The sequence below is a fragment of the Gasterosteus aculeatus genome, chromosome 1 (assembly GCF_964276395.1).
Source record: "Gasterosteus aculeatus chromosome 1, fGasAcu3.hap1.1, whole genome shotgun sequence".
In the NCBI taxonomy this organism is placed as follows: Eukaryota; Metazoa; Chordata; class Actinopteri; order Perciformes; family Gasterosteidae; genus Gasterosteus; species Gasterosteus aculeatus.
The window spans coordinates 3,813,787-3,832,349 of record NC_135688.1 but is presented as its reverse complement, the minus strand read 5'-3'; the positions used below and the strand labels follow the sequence as shown (position 1 = coordinate 3,832,349).

Sequence of the window (18,563 nt, the reverse complement as noted above, 5' to 3'; positions counted from 1 at the left end):
GAGGTGACCTGGATTTTCTGTCAAATCAACTTTGAGATGAACATTGCACCGCCTTTTATCTATTTATGTTAAAGCAGTTTATTCTTTTGAAGGAATTGTTGAGGGAAGTTAACATTTAAAGGATTCATTTGCAGTCAAATTAATCTAGAAAATATTACTCGAAACCAAACCTGTTTGTAATATTCCAAAGAGCTGATGTTTTAGAGGTGAATTAGCTCTTGAATAACTCTAAATAAACCGTAGTATTGTTTTTAGTGTTCATTGGAATACACTATTTAGAATATGCGCTACATAATCTTCAAATAACTTGTGGATTATATTGGACTGCTGATTGAATAAACATGAACTCCCTCAATGGCGTGTTTTTTCCTGTAAATACATTTTAATTTCCAGTAAAGAAAACGTCGCTGTATTTTTCTACCATTAGCCTGAACTTTAGGTCACTTCAACGTAAAATATTCTCTGATTTTATTTTTTGAACACCGCGACCGGAAGTCCCGATCTTACGCTGTTCACCTTGACGGCCCCAATCAGCGAGGCCCACCTGTGCGTCTTCATTAGCGGCCGGCAGTGCGGGGCCGCTGTCCTCTCTGCGCCAGGCCTCGCCCGACCCCCCCTTCCCCTCCACCTCCCCCCCCCTGCGGGTAAGTAGCTGCAGCGGCCCGGCACGGCACGGCACCTCCTCCTCCGGCTGTGACCATGGCGCGGACCGGCTTCTGCGAGTCCAAACCCCTGCTGGACTTTCACAAGAAGGTGAGCGGGCTCTGCAGACCCGGACCTAAAGCTTCAGCTCACCTCGCCCTATTTAATTCTAATAATTCCTTATAATTGAATCAATTAAAGGCCGGTTGTAGATGGTATTTATTGAGCTGGGAGACAACTTGTTAATTGAAACCGGTTTTTCATTCATTAAACCTCCCAAAAGGAAACTCCTTTTTAAGTTAAAGTAATGATCATCCTTTACTTAATTTTTTCATCAAAATGCTTCCTGGTTTCAGGTTCATGTTGCAACGTAATTGCCTTCACCTGTCCTGATCCCAGGTGGTGATTTAGAACGTTTGAGCACATTCCTCGTGCAACGATAACCGGTGTCCACGCAGAGCATAAACCGTAGCAGTCTGGATCACGTCTGCGTCAATTGGGCTTTCTGTTGTCAGGCGGATGAGAGGCGAGCCCCGCTCAGAACCTGGTCCAATGCCTGTGGGCCCGTCGATCGCTGCCAGCCCGTCGAAGTAGAGGAGTCCAAGGCGGCCCCCGTCAAAATGGAGCCGGAGCGCAGATGGGTACATCTTCTTTCCTGCTCGTCGTCCTCACCCCAACACATTCTACAGTGTCTCCAGCTCTTTTCCCTCTCTCCTCTAAAAGTGGACAAGTTGCGACCACTGTGGTCCAGAGCTTCAAGTATTTCTTCCCCTCCTGATTGTTGCAACTTCCACTTCCAACCGTGTGTAAGGCCTTGTCTTATTCTGCAGGAAAGGAGGTTATCGGCGCAGACGAGCGACGGCATCCTCATGGGCTTCCATGACGACAGTTTAACACAATCAGCTGGTAGTGTACACCAAAGATTTTCAAAATAGTCCCCCCCCACCCCCCACCCAATTGTCTGTGATAAAGGATTTTGCGTGCATGTGGCCTCGTCTCCTCCTCGGCCTCCTTTCCCGTCCTGCGTGGCAGATGGGTGTGTGGAGGAGCGCATGCTGCTCTTCCCTCACGGGCTGCAGGGTCTCCACAGCCTCCAGGCGCTGGTGCCCAACTTGCTGCGCCACGAGGTGGAGACGGCAATGGAGCAACTGGACTTCACCTGGGACCGGGCGTACGCCTGGGATATGTTCTTGGACATGATGGTGAGGGAGCTCGTATGGTTGAGGGGCAGATTGGCTCTAATTTGCACTGAATCTCTTTTAAATATTTAGCACGTGCCTCCTGTTTGTGTGTTCGTTTTTTTTTTTATTCCACCCGGCAGAGAACTCAGACACGAAACTCATTTCCCAACGCGGACCTGCTGTCTCATTTCACAGACGCCACTCGTTCTGTCCTGGTAGACTGGCTCATTCAAGTACATGTACGTGATCCTCTTCCTCAACACACAGCTGGTTGGCAAACCTGATTCGCTTTGGTTGTCAAAAGTAATACACAGATTGCCTGTCAGGAAAAAGTGGGCAACATCATGACCCTTTTAAAAATTTGATTCAATTTTTTCCTACAATAAGTATTGCGCCACAGCTGGACTGTGTCCAAGGCACCTTGAAGCTTGATAGTTGAGTCGTAGGAGAATGTTAAAATGTGACTGGTTTCTTCTCCAAGGAGATGATGCATTTTCAGGAAGAGACCCTCTACCTGGGCATACACCTCCTCAACCGCTCCCTGCGTGAGGTCAAGGTCTCCACGGTCAACCTGCAGCTTCTCGGCATGGTTTGCCTCTTTCTCGCCGCGAAGAAGGAAGAGTGTCTCCTTCCTGAGGTTAGCTGGCTCAGCGCCCGCCCCCCTGACCATAGAGCCACACTGTTGAGCCTGGTTGTGAGGCTCTTCTTCCTCTTCCAGGTGTCCGGACTCTGCTACTTGATGGACCACACCTACACTAAGCACCAGCTGCTGCGGATGGAGCGCAAGGTCCTTTTTGGGCTCAAGTTTGATTTGTCCTACTGCCCTCCTCTGCACTTCCTCCTCCTCCTCGCCTCGGTGGCTCGCTGCAGTGCCAAGGTAGAGCCCCGCTCGCTCTTTTATCCGCTTACTCCGCAGTGTGAAGTGTTGCCTGACCCCCACCTCCCCCCCTCCTACCTCCTTACCCAGGCGGTGTGGATGGCTCGCTATCTGCTGGAGCTGTCTCTCCTGGAGGGCCAGTGTGTGGTGTTTCTGCCCGTGCAGCTGGCGGGGGCGGCCCTCTTCCTGTCCCGCCAAGTTCTGCAGGAGCCCCCAACGCCGGGAGGGGAGGCCGCGTGGTGTCTGGCCGCCAGTGTCAATGTCGGCAGGTGCGTCTTTTTAGGATGCACCCTTATCCAATGTGGTCCATCTTTTTAAAATCCTAGTTGCAGATTTGCAGGAACTTTGCATGCGTGGGAGTCTGCATTCTTTGTGCCGTCTTTTAATATGTGCACTTTGTGTTTTTTTTTGCAGTGAGGCCGCCATGGTCCAGATCATGCACATTCTGGCCAGTGCTGCATCCAAGGCCCACACCAGAGAGACCTGCGCTACTTTTATTAAATTCTCCTCCCCAGAGACCATGCAGGTCAGCAGGCACCCTGGTCTGAAGACCGCCGCTGGTCTGCTGGGTTTATGCACTTGACATTCCTGAATCGCAGGAACTTGATTATACGCTTGAAGCTTCAAAGTTAGAGATCCCAGACCCGGATGGCTTGAGGTCTCGACTCCGGCGCGGTCCAGGCCTCTGAACCAGGGATGTAAACTCGTTGCTGTGGATCCTGAAGAGTTACCGTGGAATCGGGTGAGGAAGAAGTGTGAGAGATGTTAGTACGAAACGTTGTTTGACAAAGGATTGTATGTGATTTAGCTCACCCAGTGGCACACCTGTTTTATGATCTTATCTTGCAGCCGATTTAGAAAATATTTGAATTGTATTGATGTGTCCTTATCTTGTCATTTGTGAAAAGGATGTGGGCTGTCTATCAAGTTATTATAACAATTTTAATGTAAAAATAAAGTGTCTGCTGCCAAGTTTAAAAGTTTTCCGCTGTTTATTTTGCACGAAGCTGCAATTTGTACAGTTATACAAAACAACAGAGCCCCCTTCTGGCTGGGAGAAGATTGCCCGGGTTTTCAGCAGATCAAACCCACAAACCAAAGATGACTCTTATTCCTTCTCCTACACTATTGGACTAACGCGGTGCATCCTGGTCCTACATAAATATCCTCCACTTGTCATTAACCAACTAATTGGCAAACTAACCAAAACGTATACTTAAATGAAATCACATGTTGTACAGTTTACTTTTGTAATGTTATACAATCAAACTGAAAATACTACTACTTATAAATCCCTACATGCGAACAGTAAATGGCTCCAGAATGAGAACGTCTCTGTTGATGTCCCTCCTGTCTCGCGGCTCCTCTCAGCGGTTCGATGGCATCGTGCTCGGGGATCGCTTTGTCGGGTCTGGCGCTCTACTGTCAGCGCCCGCCTCAGAGGGGTCAACCGAGGTAACGCGGTTACCTCAGTTGACGCGGTTACCTCAGTTGACCCCTCCACCACCGGGAGTTTAATTGAGTCATTGACTAACCACGCGTTTGTTGTCTTACGCCATTCGACAGGGTAATTTCGATATTTGTTCTGAGGCGCTTTTTAAAATTCATTTTTAATGTTTTTGCGCTCTGCGGTCCCGTCTAACGGCTGCGTCAAGCTGCCTTGGATTTAGCCGACGCGGTTTCAAAACAAACGCGGGCAAGCTGCTACTTTTGGATAAACGGCCAGGTAAGTACTGGTTGAGAAGATTACAATCAAGAGGTTCGAGAATTACACTAAATATAATCCGACCGAAGTGTTTGTTCTATAAAACAAATTATTTTGTGCTCGTATATTTTATTTTGAAACCGAACGTTTCCATTTCCTGCTTGATGTAACTGGTCTTACGTGAGCCCGACTCAACCGCCCGGCTCGCTCTTATCTCGCGGCTTATTTCACAAAGGGTGAAAAAACAAATCCTTCCTCCTTCCGTGTAACTGACGGATAACATTTCAACCCTAAATATGACACTGCGGCTCCACGTCAGCGTTTCTCAGTGCTCCGGGAGCGCGTGGCGGCGAGAAAGCGGCAGTTATCGGATATAATTGCCCCCCCCCACCCCTCTCTCTCCCCCTCCCTCACATTTGAAGGTAAGTTTGTCCGCTTCTGACAGATCACATGCAGGTGAGACGGCGAACGCTCGGGCTTTGAGAAAAGACTCAATGGAAGCTCTCACTCTTTTACAACTTTCTCATCTCGCACGAGACTCTCGGCCTGCTTTCAATCGGTCGTTCACACGTCGACAAACCTCTCGACGCGTGAGTTTTCGTTTTTATTTTGCGTGCGGCCGGTGAGAGGAAGCGTGTTACATAATGGGAGTGGGAGGAGGAGGAGGGTGCTGCCGTTTCAGCCGAGACGTGCTGCCTTCAGGGACCCGCTGCCCCTCCGATATTTGAGACACGGGGGAGGGTCGTTCACAAGGGACCTTAACCAAAGATGTTTTACATAAACTTCCACGACAGAGCTCATGTTTCTATGAATGGGAGAACAGCTGGTGCTAAACTCTGAGGAGTGAAACTGAATATGAAGTTCATGGCTGGATTGTTTTTGAGACTCATAAACTCACTCAGCCAACCAGGTACAATGTGTTCTTTTGGATTTGCACTTTGATCCTCGGTTACAGTAATCCAGGCTCACGTGGACACCAAAAAGCAACAGGGCCAAACAATGAAAAGAGAAAAATCCTGACAACTTTCTGTAACTCGATGCAAAAGCTTCAAGGAAGTTCCCTGCGTTTCACTTTTTTCCCCCTCTTTGTGTACTCAAAACAACACATGACCCGTTCCTTTGTCTCCATGTAAATACATGTACGCTGCACAAAAACAGTGGGAATGGACTTATCTGTAGATTTCTCCAAAGGTCTACACGATGTCACTCATATCAACACCTAACGTGAAACTACATCTGAACCATCTATTGGTTCATATTTCTGGGTATGCGTATAGTGTCGCTATTGTGTGCCGAAGTTACCTGGTCACAACTCCAGAGACGGAACTACAACCATCAGCACATATTGTGTTTTCCAACGAAGACGCCGTTGAAATAGTGTTTGAATGTTCCTCACTGTCCAACATTACAGAAGAGGTGCTTTAGCAACGTTAATTGTTTTAAAAAGCCATCAGAATGAGTTTGTTTTTATTGCATAGTGTGCTGTTAATGCATATTTATTCACTTCTGTGTTTATCATCTATGGCCTTTTTTATAACCCTGCACTCAGAATGTGCATTGCTTCAGATTAGATTAAAAATAAAGTGATCCAAAAAAAAAAGAGTCCAAAATCCAGTGGGTGTTATTTATCGTACAACCCTGGAAGGTCCATCACCGTGACAACACATTTTTATGTTATTCTCATGCTCAGACTAAATATCCTGCTTTGTGTTTTTAGGGTCCAACATGCCGAAGGAACAGCAACACGGTTCTTGTGCTTCATCCAGCAAGAATGCTAAAAATAAGAGCAACCGCACAACTCTGCTGGCAATGCGTGACGCCAGAGACAAAGACGCCTCCAGCGGGACGTCCTTCCGGTGCAGTTCGGAAAAAGACTCCGGATACTCTGGTGAGTGAATCTGGTGAATATGTAACCAGAGCGAGACAATTTGCTATGTTTTGTTCTCTACGGCGCTTTTATCATCCACACCCTCTTTCCTCAGAAAGCTCAGTAAGTGGAAGTAATAAAAGCGGAATGGAAAAAACGGAACAATGGGACATTCTTTATTTGTAATTAAACCATGAAGACAGGGTAATTGGGCCGACTGTCAAGTTCATCTTGATTGCGGTTACGTCCACATCAGAAAAAGTATGAAGGGAGTCTGAAGCGTCTGACTCATTGACAGATCATGCAGAATAGTACCTGCTAAGCTGGACGAGTTGCAGGTCGAAGGACTTTCCATCCAAGTAATCAATCATAAAACGTTCTTCACCTTCTATCTGTGAAAATAAAGCAAATGTTTGCATATTTTCATACACGGTGGTGTGAAGAAAAAAAACCCGAATCACTTTGTAGCGCTGCCGGCGTACGTCCCAAAAGAAGTGTCTTCGGGCTTCGTTCTGTCAGTCACCATTTCTTCCGACAGACGGGCAGCAGACAGACGTGGAGGACCAGGACAAAAGCCACCGCAGAGGAGGCGAGCAGGCGGGACCTGCGCAGACGGGACGCAACGAAGGTGTTGGGCGCGGGAATCCTGGGAGACCGAGCCCAATGCCAGCAGGCGGCGAGCTCCCGCCCATCTACATCATCAACAACATCGTGATCCAGCAGGTGAGATCGGATGAGCTCAGACAGCGAGGGAGGAAAGAAAGGCAGACAAAGGAGACGGCGCACATTTCCGCTTTCATAGCCCGATACCGCCATTATTAAAACGAAGAATGTTTACGAGAGAAACGGAGCAGATTGGAGAACTTTTGTCGGAAGAAATGTGTAAATATGACCGCTAATACAAGCCGTCATTGGCGGGTTGTAGAAGCGGGTTGGATTGAAGGAAAATACGGGACAAATGTGTCCGCGATGAAAAGCAGCAGTGTCGATGCACGGGGCAATAAAGTCTATGATAAATAAATAAACAAATAAATAAATAGACGTGACTCTCTAGGTCGTCTTCAACGAAACACGTCACTCCGCCTGTCTTTCTGGCGGTGAATTGCTCTGCAACACACGCAGAACCATGAATTGAAACGAGTGCGTTGACGCAACGACGCAGACGCAGAAACATGCGCCGGCCTTAAGATGTTGACAAAGGCTGTGGAAATCAGGATGATTGGGTTATTTTTGCAAAAAGGGTCAGTGTGTATGTTTATCGCTGGGGAAAAAATAGCTTACAATGATGCATTTGAGTTGAGGGCTTCCTTTGCTACAATTAAATAAACTCTGACTTGAGATATTCTAAGTTAAAGTCCCATATTTCTCCGCTTAAGGTGATGTCGAAGCATTGCTCCATAACTCCTAACGATGACTTGATTTGACCTGAGGACGTCTGACTACATAAATGCTTATTATGTAAAATCGTATTCATTCATTCATTTAAATATTTTTCAAAATAAAAGTGTGATTTCGGTTAAATTGTTGTTGTTATTGTTTCGATTCGGGAGACAAGCACATTGTCCCTCGGTGTTAAATCTTGCTACCTGTCTCCTTCCTGTCCCACCAGGGACGTCACCAGGACGTGATCCAGAACCGAGATCAGCGCCCCCAGAGGAGCGTCTGCATGGAGGACGGAGGTTCTGCCGGTGCTCGTGTGATCCTGGCGCCGGCCACTCGCCAGGTCCACGGGTTCTTCCCGAGTTCCATCATCACAGGGAGGAAAATAAATGGCACTTACCGCCTCTGTGAGTGGCCCCGATCTGCAGCCTCCAGCTCTCCCGATCGCCCGTCTTCCTCCAGTCCCACCACGGGGCCCGTAAGCCAAAGCACCCCGCCCGGTTCCGCCGCCTCCTCCGTCCTCAAAACCAGAGGACCGCACGGAAACGGCTCCACCAGAACTCGCCAGCTCCGGTTCCACGACACCGCGGAAATCCTGAGGCAGTCGGGTCTGTTGGACATAACGCTGCGAACGAAGGAGCTGCTGCGGCAGAGCAACGCCACGGCGCGGGACGTGGCCCAGCTCCGCCGGCACACGGAGCTGCTGTGCCGGGCCGTCAGCGACCCCGGCGCGACCCCGGAGCAGCTGCACCGAGCCATGGCCGAGTCGGGCAGCTACCCCGGCATAGAAATCCTGAGAAACTTTCAAATTCCAGATTCCAGCGATTCCGAGGTGCCGTCGGCCGGTCTTCTCCGGGCCCGAGGCCCGCCGGCGGAGAAAGACCGCTTCACGCCTCCCGACAGCTCCACCGGTTAGCACCACCTGCTGCGCCTTCGGAGGCAGAGCGAGCACTCAGGGCTACTTTGGGGATTTCATGTGTGGCTTTAATGGTTCATCCCTGGTTATTTAAACTTGTTTTTTTTACAGGGATTACCCAAAATGTCTCTCTGGGTCAACGAGAAGCCAACAATTACTCGTATTTATTGTATATTTCAGTTTGTGTTTTGTTTCCAGTTGTCGGATGTCATCGGGTTTGAGTGTTCGACATCTACGTGGAAAATAATGTGTTTCCCCGAGGAGACAAAGTGAATTTGCCTAAACTCGGGTGGCAAAAATCCCGACCGCCTTAAATCAGTGAAAGGATGGAAATGCTTTCTGGTGACCTGCACGGGGAAAAGAGAAGCCAATCCAAGCCCGGTGCCTTTTTTTAGGAAAAGAATGTAGCACTTAAACCTGCGCTGTGTGGTACCACAGACTGGACTGCCGCGTGCACAAGGCCTTGCTCGCTCTGTTTTCACCTGATGTGTTCTGCATCAACAGGGCTCGTCATTCTCATTCTCGTCATTCCTGTTTCTCATATCATATCATATATCAACAAACACAGGAAACATCCGTTGATCCATTTCTCATGTTTTCCATGTATGACGGACAGCTTTTTCCAAAGTGTTTCAGTGTATTTTTCATAATTTCAAGGTATTTAAATAAAGCATTATGAGGAACATCCTTTGCAATTGTATTTTATGAGTCGGTGACCTTTAATCTGTCTGTCGCAGTTCATCCGTTGAGCTCCATGGCAACAGAAAACTACCGGAGCCTCAAAGAATCAAAGCAGTGATTGTTATGAAAACAGGTGTTGTTTTCACAGAGACTGTTGAAGTAGTAAGTGTTTAAAGCAATGTATTTTTAATACGTATTTCTACACAATATCAACAGCATTTTGCACAGCTAATCAATTTATGTATGAATATATTGTAGATGGTTATATTGAGGAAATGTTAATGCTTGTTTGGATTAGAATTGGATTAAAATCTGTTTAACAATCAAATAAAATAGAATATATTTTTTCTTTTACATAATATTAAAGTAATGTAACATTTAGAGGGAACATCCATCATAGACATAAAATAAACACGTGGCTTGTCCCGGATTTTTGTATTCTAGACTTAAAAGACGAGAACATTATATTCTAATCAGCCGTCTTTGTACACAACCTTTTAACTTTATTCAAATCGCATCGTTCAAAAACAAATACTATGAGAAATTAAGAGGAAGAGGAAGAAATAAACAAATTCATTGAGAAGGACTTTGTTGCACACACAGGTGTGCCTGAAAAAGATTCCAGGATCGTTTCATGTCTGATGTCAGCTGGAGGAGAGGCAGTGTTGAACTTCCTCTCCGATGTTTTGCAGCTCAGTTTCTCTCCCATGAGTCAGGGAGCAGTCAGGAGCCGGTTGGCACAGGTGATGGAAACGCTGAGAATATATAGAGACATATTCACAATATGAAGCAAATACTCTGAAACTGCGTGTTGGTATTTAAGATCCTTCATAAGTTGCGTAAACTAAAGAAAATGTAGCTTTTACACTATTTTATTAATAAAAAATATTTTTCCTGGTTATTGACTCAACGTATTAATATGACGAACACATCATGCCATTTCTTCAATGAATGACAATAAAACAGTTCCACAGTTGTCCCACCTGACTGAGGCTCCCAGTCCCGATCGCCAGTTTGTACAGCGCCCATCCCGGCACCAGCAGGATGGAGGAGAAGGTCAGCACCCAGCCGCACGCGTATGCCCACGCTGGGTACACGTACCAGCGGTTAAAGGTCAGGGGCTGGCGTGCACTCCGGTCATGTCCTTGATGATGTCACACAGCCGCTCCGCCTCTTTGTGGGAGATGATGTTTTTATGATCGACACTCAATGACCGTGACACACTGAAACAACCGTTTAAAAGTATTGAATGTCCTGCAGTCGAAAAGTAAAAGGCCCCCGGGGGCCCTCGTTTTAATTGTACAGCGATGTTTTATTGCTCTATTTTTATTGAGGTGTTTCTTGTAATTAGTCTCTGCAAAACACAACGCACCCTGTGAATCCGTGAGCAGGGAGTGGATGCGTTATAAATATTGCACAGCTCCCTGCAGTCAGACATTGAGGACCGCTCACCTGTAGCAGTTGTTGTTGTAGGTGTTGTAACCAAGCAGCCGTGATTCATCCATGGATTTCACACTGTAGCAGCATGTCAGGAATCCCTTACCTGAGGGTCCGTGAGCCTCGAGGGATCCGGCAGAAGGTAATACAGTACTCCTTGCAGAGCCCCGGGAAGAGAGAGTCCGCGGATCAGAAGAATGAGCAGCATGACGTACGGGAAGGTGGCAGTGAAACCGAGCTCAGCAGTTTGTGTTGTTGGAGACGACTTTGCGTTTAAGGTTAATAAGGTTAATAAACGTTAAGTTATTCATTACATATTTCTTTATTTACTTACAAAAAACGTTTCACTGCCTTTTTCAACAACCTGTACCGAATGTTTTCTATGCTATTGCAATAGGGCTGTAGAATAAATACATATATTACGAAAAATATCATAGTGAATAGTACAGCATGTTTAAGAAGGATCATAGTATTTTATGCAAAATAAATAATACAGCATGCTTATATTATGACATGTTTAAAAATGTTCAGTTGTTTCCCATAAATGTATTAACATTAGAAACATACAATTATATTCCTAGTAATAATAGTAAGTAATATGTGGAGTGAATTATGTACTAAAAACGTAAAAAAAAGAGATATTAAATGTTTTCTTGAGAGGTTTGCTGAAGCTTTCAAAAGGTTTTTGTTCAGAACAAACCTAATTGAAATGTGAATTAGATTTGATTTCACTGATCAGATTTTGATCAGATCAATTTGAAGTTAAAATCTGCTCAAGAAGAATTACGCGTACACATTTTCCTTATTCACCTTGTTTTTATTAGTATGAATGCAAATGAAAGACACACACCCATAAGGACACATTTATCTTTTCATAAAATGTCTTGACATGACATATAAAGATTAAGAATAAACCCTAATTAGGAGCCAATATCTAACCCATAATCCATTGATTCAACGAGCTCAGAAGCATTAAGCTGAGCTCTTTCACAATTCCATCTGAGTCCCAGAGAGCTGTGGACCCCCCAGACCAGCTCAGGTACCCCTCACCCGCTCCACCTGCATCTACACCCACATGAACCACCATCAGCTGTGTGACGTCCTGTACAGACTGAACTATGTGGTGAGCAGAGAGGAAGGTTCTCCACCAGGAGGAGACTCTCCCTCCTACAGAGAACACAGAGACACTGAGGAACCAGAATAGAGCATGAGCCCAAACCCAGGATAAAGAGGTTCAGTGAATGTGGTGTTGAAGGTGTGGAGGTGGATCAGTGTGTCAGAGGAGACTCTGTAGAAGGACAGAGAGCCAGCAAGAAAATCCACATACACTGCTACTCTACCAGAGGAGGAGGAGGAGGAGGAGGAGGTGATGGGTGATTTTTTCTTATTGTGACACACAGAGTAACCTTCATCAGAGCATCTCAGACTCCAGGACTGATCATTCATTCCAAACCAACAGTCATCACTGCCTCCTTTCCTCCTGATTCCTCTGTAACTCACTGATACATCAACGTCTTCTCTCCACTCGACCTCCCAGTAACAGCGACAAGTCAGACCAGTTCTACACATCAGCTGAGGCCTGTAGTCAAATCTTTCTGGATGATCAGGATATGACTCATCCTTGTTCATCCCAAGTGTCACCTTCCTGTTGTTGTGGGACAGTTTGAGTTTTCTGTTTACTGTGTTTGTGTCGATTGTGAGTTCACAGGAATCTGATGGAGAGAACAAGACACAATACAGCTGCAGTTATTAATCATGTGTTCATGTACTGACACTTTGGTGATGACATCACAGAGGTTGATGGTTGAATCTTCATGAATCAAACTCAAAGCACACTTACACTTCCTCAGACCTGGTCTCAACCATCGGACTCCAGCAGGCTCCACCCTGAACGGAGGAGGGGGGGGGTCAGAGCAGCATGGAGACATGGACATCACACTCACACTCACAGCTTTGTCCTTCATGTCCATATGGACCACCTCTTCTTCTTCTACCACTACTTACAGACACGCAGACTGTCGTCAGGCAGACCGTCAGTCAGGCGTCACACAGCGACGCTCGTTCAGCACCGACAAGGTGGTGGAATATATTTATGAAATAAAGTAGATAAATGTAGAATAAATAATAAATGTACCCGGCACTCTATTTTCACCAAATGTGAATTAAAATGTGAGAAATGACGTCATGCTACAGATCAAGCTTCAGGGGACGTGTGCAAAGGAACATTAACATTAAACTGTTTAATAACCAAATATTTAATAAATATAAAATAAAGCAGATAACGACCATTCAGTATTTACACAAACATGTCCATGTTTTTATGTTTCAAAATGAAAAATGAACAAACAACACATGTACTATGAACACAAAGAAACAGAAGAAACGCACTAGTTTGTTTATTTAGTTCACTCTGCTGTTTTCTCTCTCTGAGCTCCTTGTGAAGCAACGAGTGTCGCTGCTGTGACGCCCGACTGACGCTTTATGAAATATAAATATATCAGAAACTGGCTCAGGAGATCACTCTCTCAACGGTACCTTTTACTGCTGATGGCTACTCAGACAGATGTTCTGCAGACGCTGCAGTGAGACTATCATAGTGCGAACTAACAACACACCTTAAAGGGCCCAGGAGGGGGCGCCACCTCCCCTGTCCTGAGGGCAGAACAAACGGTGTAGCAGAAAAGAGTGAGCTGCTGCAGAATCTACTCACGTAAGAACACATGAGTGCACTGATGTCGTTTTTATTACCATGATACGTGTGATGCATTAAGGTCTCACAGTAACTCCTGAGACCCCCGGTCGTCCCGCGTGTTTGTGTAACAATGACTGTTGTCTCTCTGAAGTGAAGAAGAAAGTAGCCTGAAATCACGACAGCACCACAAACCCTCTGATGGAGGTCGGGGGTCGGTTGGAGGTCTAAAGGGTCTAACTGTGACACTGCTGTTCACATCCCGTCTCCTAGCAACAGTCAACGCTGATGGTCTGTGGCTGCAGAGGGCCTCTTCTTACCTCAGACTTTCCAGTCTCCATTGTGGATCGTCCAGCCTGGTAGACAGCAGCTTCACTCCTGAGTCTCCTGGATGATTGTAGCTCAGGTCCAGCTCTCTCAGATGAGAGGGGTTGGAGCTCAGAGTTGAGACCAGAGCAGCACATCCTTCCTCTGTGATCCAACAGCCTGACAGCCTGCAAACACATAAAACACACATGTCACATGATCTGAGGGAGCTGTGAGTCCTGGAGGGTCACTGCGATACTGTCGGCTACTGAGGGGTCACATTGACATTGTTACTGACTGGTTTCTGTCGGGGGAGAATTTATGAATAATGTGAGTCTCTCAGGAATGTCACATTTTAAGTGAGCCTGTGACCTAAAGGCAGTCCAGGGTGAGATAAGGGTTCAACGGGTGGAACCCATACGCGCCCTGACTGATCTTCAAAGTGTTATTGATTGACTGGGTCCCATTAAGGGAGGGTCACGGTGTCTCCCCTATGTCGTCTGGTACTTTTCCATACACTCCTCTTGACCCACCCTGAAGTGTATAAATGTTCTCACTTAGAAACTTGGTCAGATCTACCTGCTCCTTTTGGGGAAAGGAACAATCTGCCCCTTTTCAGCTTGTAGTGATTTGACCTCTGTCTGTACTTACGACTTGTGTTGATGATTTCTGTATTCTTTATCATTTTTCTATATTCTAGTTAGTAATAAATACTTAATCACAAAGCGATTTTGATTTCTCACAAGAGCTTAATCCACAAATTTCCACCACAGTTTTCAGTCACAACCAAACACCTACTAATGTCTATCAACAAACTGATAGCATTACTGCTAACTCTAAGATTAATCTCCAATATTTCAATTTGTAACATTATATTGAAAATAAACTAAATACACACAACACATTTTTAAGGAAATATTTGGAAAATACATATTTGATTTAAATCATGCAAGCAGAAAGAATCTTATGAAAGTCAGAAATGTACCATGGATGTAAATAAAGACACTAAGGGACATTAGTTGACCTGAGAGTCTCCAGTTCACAGTGTGGACTCTCCAGTCCAGCAGACAGCCGCTTCGCTCCTGAATCCCGCAGGTTGTTGTTACTCAGATCCAACTCTCTCAGACTAGAGGACTGGGAGCTGAGAACGGAGGACAGAGCTTCACAGCTTCTCTCTGAGAGGTTACAGCCACTCAGTCTGAAGAAACAACAATGAGGAAAATATAAACATAGAGTAGAAAATGGCAGCATATTTAAGTCATGATTTATGAATCTAACTCTCTCTGTGCTTACAGAGCTTTGTTTGAGGCTTTGACCACTGGCAGCAGCCTCAGAAGAGCATCCTCTGAAGCAGAGTATTTCTTCAGGTCAAACACCTCCAGATTTTCTTGTGATGACAGTAAGATGAAGGCCAGAGCTGACCACTGAGCAGGAGACAGTTTGTCTGTGGAGAGACGTCCTGAACTAAGGGACTGTTGGATCTCCTCCACAAGAGAACCATCATTCAATTCATTCAGACAGTGGAACAGATTGATGTTTTTCTCTGGAGACACATTCTTGCTGATCTTCTTCTTGATGTACTGGACTGTTCTCCGATTGATCTGTGAGAGACTTCCTGTCTGTTTAAGCAAACCTTGTAGGTGTGTCTGATTGGTGTCCAGTGAAAGACCCAAGAGGAAGCGGAGGAACAAGTCCAGGTGTCCATTAGGACTCTGTAAGGCCTTGTCCACAGCACTCTTGTAGAGACGTTTGGTTTTAGGTTTGGCTCCAAAGACAGCTAGGAAACCTGTCAACACGGAGGTTGACATCAGATTGACACCAGAGCTGATGAAGGTCAGATGGACATGAAGAGCAGCCAGAAACTCCTGAACACTCAGATGGACGAAGCAGAACACTTTGTCATGGTACAGTCCGCTCTCCTCTCTAAAGATCTGAGTGAACACTCCTGAGTACACTGAGGCTTCTCTGATGTTGATGCCACACTCTGTCAGGTCGGACTCATAGAAGATCAGGTTGCCTTTCTGCAGCTGATCAAAGGCCAGTTTTCCCAGAGACTCGATCATCTTCCTGCTCTCTGGACTCCAGTGTGGATCCGTCTCAGCTCCTCCATCGTACTTGACCTTCTTCACTTTGGACTGAACCACCAGGAAGTGGATGTACATCTCAGTGAGGGTCTTCGGCAACTCTCCTCCCTCTCTGGCCTTCAACACCTCCTCCAGAACTCCAGCAGTGATCCAGCAGAAGACTGGGATGTGGCACATGATGTGGAGGCTTCGTGAGATCTTGATGTGAGAGATGATCGCGCTGGCCTGCTCCTCAACTCTGAACCTCTTCCTGAAGTACTCCTCCTTCTGGGGGTCAGTGAACCCTCTGACTTCTGTCACCATGCCAACACACTCAGGAGGGATCTGATTGGCCGCTGCAGGTCGTGTGGTGATCCAGAGGCAAGCAGAGGGAAGCAGCTTCCCCGCGATGAGGTTTGTGAGGAGCACATCCACTGAGGCCGACTCTGTGACATCAGTCAGGATCTCATTGTTGTGGAAGTCCAGAGGGAGTCGACACTCATCCAGACCGTCAAAGATGAACACGACCTGGAACTTCTCGAACCTGCAGATTCCTGCTGCTTTGGTGTCACTGAAGAAGTGATGAACAAGTCCCACCAAGCTGTATTTCTTCTCTCTCTGCACATTCAGCTCTCTGAAGGTGAATGGAAATGTGAACTGTATGTCCTGGTGGTCTTTGTCTTCAGCCCAGTCCAGAGTGAACTTCTGCGTTAAGACTGTTTTCCCAATGCCAGCCACTCCCTTAGTCATCACTGTTCTGATTGGTTTCTTCCTCCCAGCTGAGGCTTTGAAGAGGTCTTCTTGTCTGATGGTTGTTTCTGGTTTGTCTGGTTTCCAGGATGATGTTTCAATCTGTCTGACCTCATGTTCTTCATTGACCTCTGCAGTCCCTCCCTCTGTGATGTAGAGCTCTGTGTAGATCTCATTCAGAAGGGTTGTGTTTCCTGCTTTAGCAATCCCCTCAAACACACACTGGAACTTCTTCTTCAAGTTAGATTTGAGTTCACGCTGACAGTTGTCAATAATCTCTGAATGAACAAAGAAACAGAGATGACACAAACACGCTAATGCTCTACTTTAATGGTGTAATATTTCCCTTGGATTAAGTCTATTCACCTTGACCTCTATCTCCTCCCACAGGATTCGGTTCACCTGAAACAAGATGTTTTCTGTAATTACTTTGTGCATTTGTAGTGTGATAATGGCTGGTATATTTAGCCTGTGCTTAAATTAAATTCGCACGTAATGTGGAATAGCTCCTCATATTGAGTGAATATCAATTACGAGACTCAATTTATTGTTTGGTTTTTAATCCATAATCCAAGGCTGGCGTCCCGCTATTATTAACATTTGTTAAGAATTGTATTGACATTAATAATATGTTGTGATCTTTATTATACACCTATTATTATATACCTAATTCCTCTTTTTAACAACTTACCCGTAGGGTTAGAGTTCCTTTTGGATAATTTTTTGGCCAGATCGTTCTTTTGCATCTCTTCCAAAACCTTCATGGCCACTTGAACCGAGTCTGTGTCGTAGCACCGCTCCATCAGGTCCACCGTGTCCATCCTGTCTGCGTTCTCCAGGTCACAGGGTGGGATTGATCGGGGGTCTTCCGGGCTTGAATGGTTCCGCAGGTGCCACTTGAACTCTTTGTAGTCCTCCTCCTCAAGCTCCTTTAAAATGTTGAGGATGTCCTTCCTGACCATCTCCATCTGTCTTTTTTAAAGACCCACAAATAAATCACCCACTGCTCTGCATTTAAAAAACAAAAATCAGCTGGTTTTAAATTAAATATAATTCTTCTCCCTCTTTCTAAGCACCTCTGATGAAGTCAGCGTCCTCTTTGTGGACACAAGTTGGATGAATCTGTGAATATTGGGGAAGCGTGAAGGCGGTTCACAGCTTCACCTGCAATAACAGTAATGCTGTGTCATTTGCATTTATCAAACAAAATCAATTCATAATCAAATAATCATGAAGCAGGAAGTATATGGAGCCAAACCCAGACCAAAAGCTTTGATCTTTTGAAAATAAACATTAAACCTGAAAGTTAGTTAGAGAGTACAACTGCTACACAGTGACGAATCTAAGAGCTGTTTTTCTTCTCAACTGAGTTGTAGCAGGTGGTCGACTACGACCTGGTGATAAAAGACACCTGAACACTAAAGGAAACACAAACACATTCAAACACTCTAAAAAGTGACTAAATGTGTTTAAAGCAGATGAAGAAATGAACATGAAGCTTTGTGGACTTGAAGGACTGAATCAGCAGGTGAGAGCAGAGCGTCTCACAGGTGTGTTTCAGTGCAGGAACAAAGGCCCAGGTGAGCTCTCTGGTCCCTGCTGGGTCCTAGTGCCCCTCCGTCTGCAACCTTCTCCTTATCAGAAACAGTCCTCACAGACCCCAGATCAGACTGTGCTTCGGACTAACAGCAGCCTCTCTCCGCCTGCTAACACAGGCGCCATCTTGTTTCCCAGCTTTAAACAATCACACGTTCACAACCATCAATGATGTCATTCAACCAATCACAGCTCCACTTACATGAAGTTTCTCAGTGCAGCTCTCTTCTGTCCTCATCAGGTCTGTGTAGAAACGGAGGTCTGTGCTTCACTTCAGCTTCCATCAGACGGAGTGAAGTGATACAGCTTGTTGTTCTTCATCGGAGAGGGTGTGTCCTCACGTCACCATCAAAGTATGCAGTCGGACTGGTCGACTGAGTTCTTTCACCTTGTAAAGAGTTGCTATGACAGCAGACTGGATGCTGTTGTTCGGACCAGATAGTTTAGAGGACCCGTGCACGTCCCTCTTTGTC

General features: G+C 45.9%; 3 protein-coding genes across 8 annotated transcripts; 2 read left to right on the top strand and 1 right to left on the bottom strand.

Moving 5' to 3' along the window:
* Positions 1 to 519: 519 nt before the first annotated feature.
* On the top strand, positions 520 to 3,680 carry ccnp (cyclin P). The gene is made up of 9 exons (XM_040172474.2): positions 520 to 753; positions 1,158 to 1,283; positions 1,473 to 1,548; positions 1,675 to 1,844; positions 1,964 to 2,062; positions 2,305 to 2,460; positions 2,542 to 2,700; positions 2,791 to 2,969; positions 3,115 to 3,680. Exons 1-9 carry the CDS (start codon positions 700 to 702, stop codon positions 3,281 to 3,283), a joined length of 1,188 nt encoding a protein of 395 aa, XP_040028408.1. The 5' UTR covers positions 520 to 699; the 3' UTR covers positions 3,284 to 3,680.
* A 347-nt stretch (positions 3,681 to 4,027) lies between these two features.
* Positions 4,028 to 9,251, top strand: LOC120816742 (uncharacterized). 4 transcript variants are annotated; one of them, XM_040172475.2, is made up of 4 exons: positions 4,028 to 4,426; positions 6,123 to 6,293; positions 6,811 to 6,995; positions 7,882 to 9,251. In XM_040172475.2, the coding sequence occupies exons 2-4, from the start codon at positions 6,131 to 6,133 to the stop codon at positions 8,566 to 8,568; spliced, it is 1,035 nt and encodes a 344-aa protein (XP_040028409.2). In that variant the 5' UTR covers positions 4,028 to 4,426; positions 6,123 to 6,130; the 3' UTR covers positions 8,569 to 9,251. The 4 variants fall into 4 exon arrangements, with proteins under 4 accessions (XP_040028409.2, XP_040028410.2, XP_040028413.2 ...); XM_040172476.2 differs by lacking the exon at positions 4,028 to 4,426 and adding an exon at positions 4,569 to 4,827; XM_040172479.2 differs by lacking the exon at positions 4,028 to 4,426 and adding an exon at positions 4,799 to 4,861.
* Positions 9,252 to 11,482: 2,231 nt separating this feature from the next.
* Positions 11,483 to 18,431, bottom strand: LOC120828950 (protein NLRC3). Of its 3 annotated transcripts, none has more exons than XM_078108104.1 (9): positions 18,293 to 18,431; positions 17,571 to 17,658; positions 17,186 to 17,502; positions 16,861 to 16,896; positions 14,975 to 16,772; positions 14,706 to 14,879; positions 13,696 to 13,869; positions 12,527 to 12,573; positions 11,483 to 12,398 (listed from the first exon to the last, which is right to left on the bottom strand). In XM_078108104.1, exons 3-9 carry the CDS (start codon positions 17,460 to 17,462, stop codon positions 11,854 to 11,856), a joined length of 3,051 nt encoding a protein of 1,016 aa, XP_077964230.1. In that variant the 5' UTR covers positions 17,463 to 17,502; positions 17,571 to 17,658; positions 18,293 to 18,431; the 3' UTR covers positions 11,483 to 11,853. The 3 variants fall into 3 exon arrangements, with proteins under 3 accessions (XP_077964230.1, XP_077964229.1, XP_077964232.1); XM_078108103.1 differs by having other exon boundaries at positions 17,186 to 17,466; XM_078108106.1 differs by having other exon boundaries at positions 17,186 to 17,462.
* Positions 18,432 to 18,563: the final 132 nt, after the last annotated feature.

Excerpts from the sequence above, each read along its gene's own strand:
- LOC120828950 (XM_078108104.1), bottom strand. The coding sequence starts at position 17,462 with ATGGAGATGGTCAGGAAGGACATCCTCAACATTTTAAAGGAGCTTGAG. Across the intron at positions 13,870-14,705 it reads TGTGAACTGGAGACTCTCAG|GCTGTCAGGCTGTTGGATCA; the intron begins GTCAACTAATGT and ends ATGTGTTTGCAG. Across the intron at positions 12,399-12,526 it reads GAGACCAGGTCTGAGGAAGT|ATTCCTGTGAACTCACAATC; the intron begins GTAAGTGTGCTT and ends TCTCTCCATCAG.
- LOC120816742 (XM_040172475.2), top strand. The coding sequence starts at position 6,131 with ATGCCGAAGGAACAGCAACACGGTTCTTGTGCTTCATCCAGCAAGAAT. Across the intron at positions 6,294-6,810 it reads AAAAGACTCCGGATACTCTG|ACGGGCAGCAGACAGACGTG; the intron begins GTGAGTGAATCT and ends TTCTTCCGACAG. Across the intron at positions 6,996-7,881 it reads ACAACATCGTGATCCAGCAG|GGACGTCACCAGGACGTGAT; the intron begins GTGAGATCGGAT and ends CTGTCCCACCAG.
- ccnp (XM_040172474.2), top strand. The coding sequence starts at position 700 with ATGGCGCGGACCGGCTTCTGCGAGTCCAAACCCCTGCTGGACTTTCAC. Across the intron at positions 754-1,157 it reads TGCTGGACTTTCACAAGAAG|GCGGATGAGAGGCGAGCCCC; the intron begins GTGAGCGGGCTC and ends TTCTGTTGTCAG. Across the intron at positions 1,284-1,472 it reads TGGAGCCGGAGCGCAGATGG|GAAAGGAGGTTATCGGCGCA; the intron begins GTACATCTTCTT and ends CTTATTCTGCAG.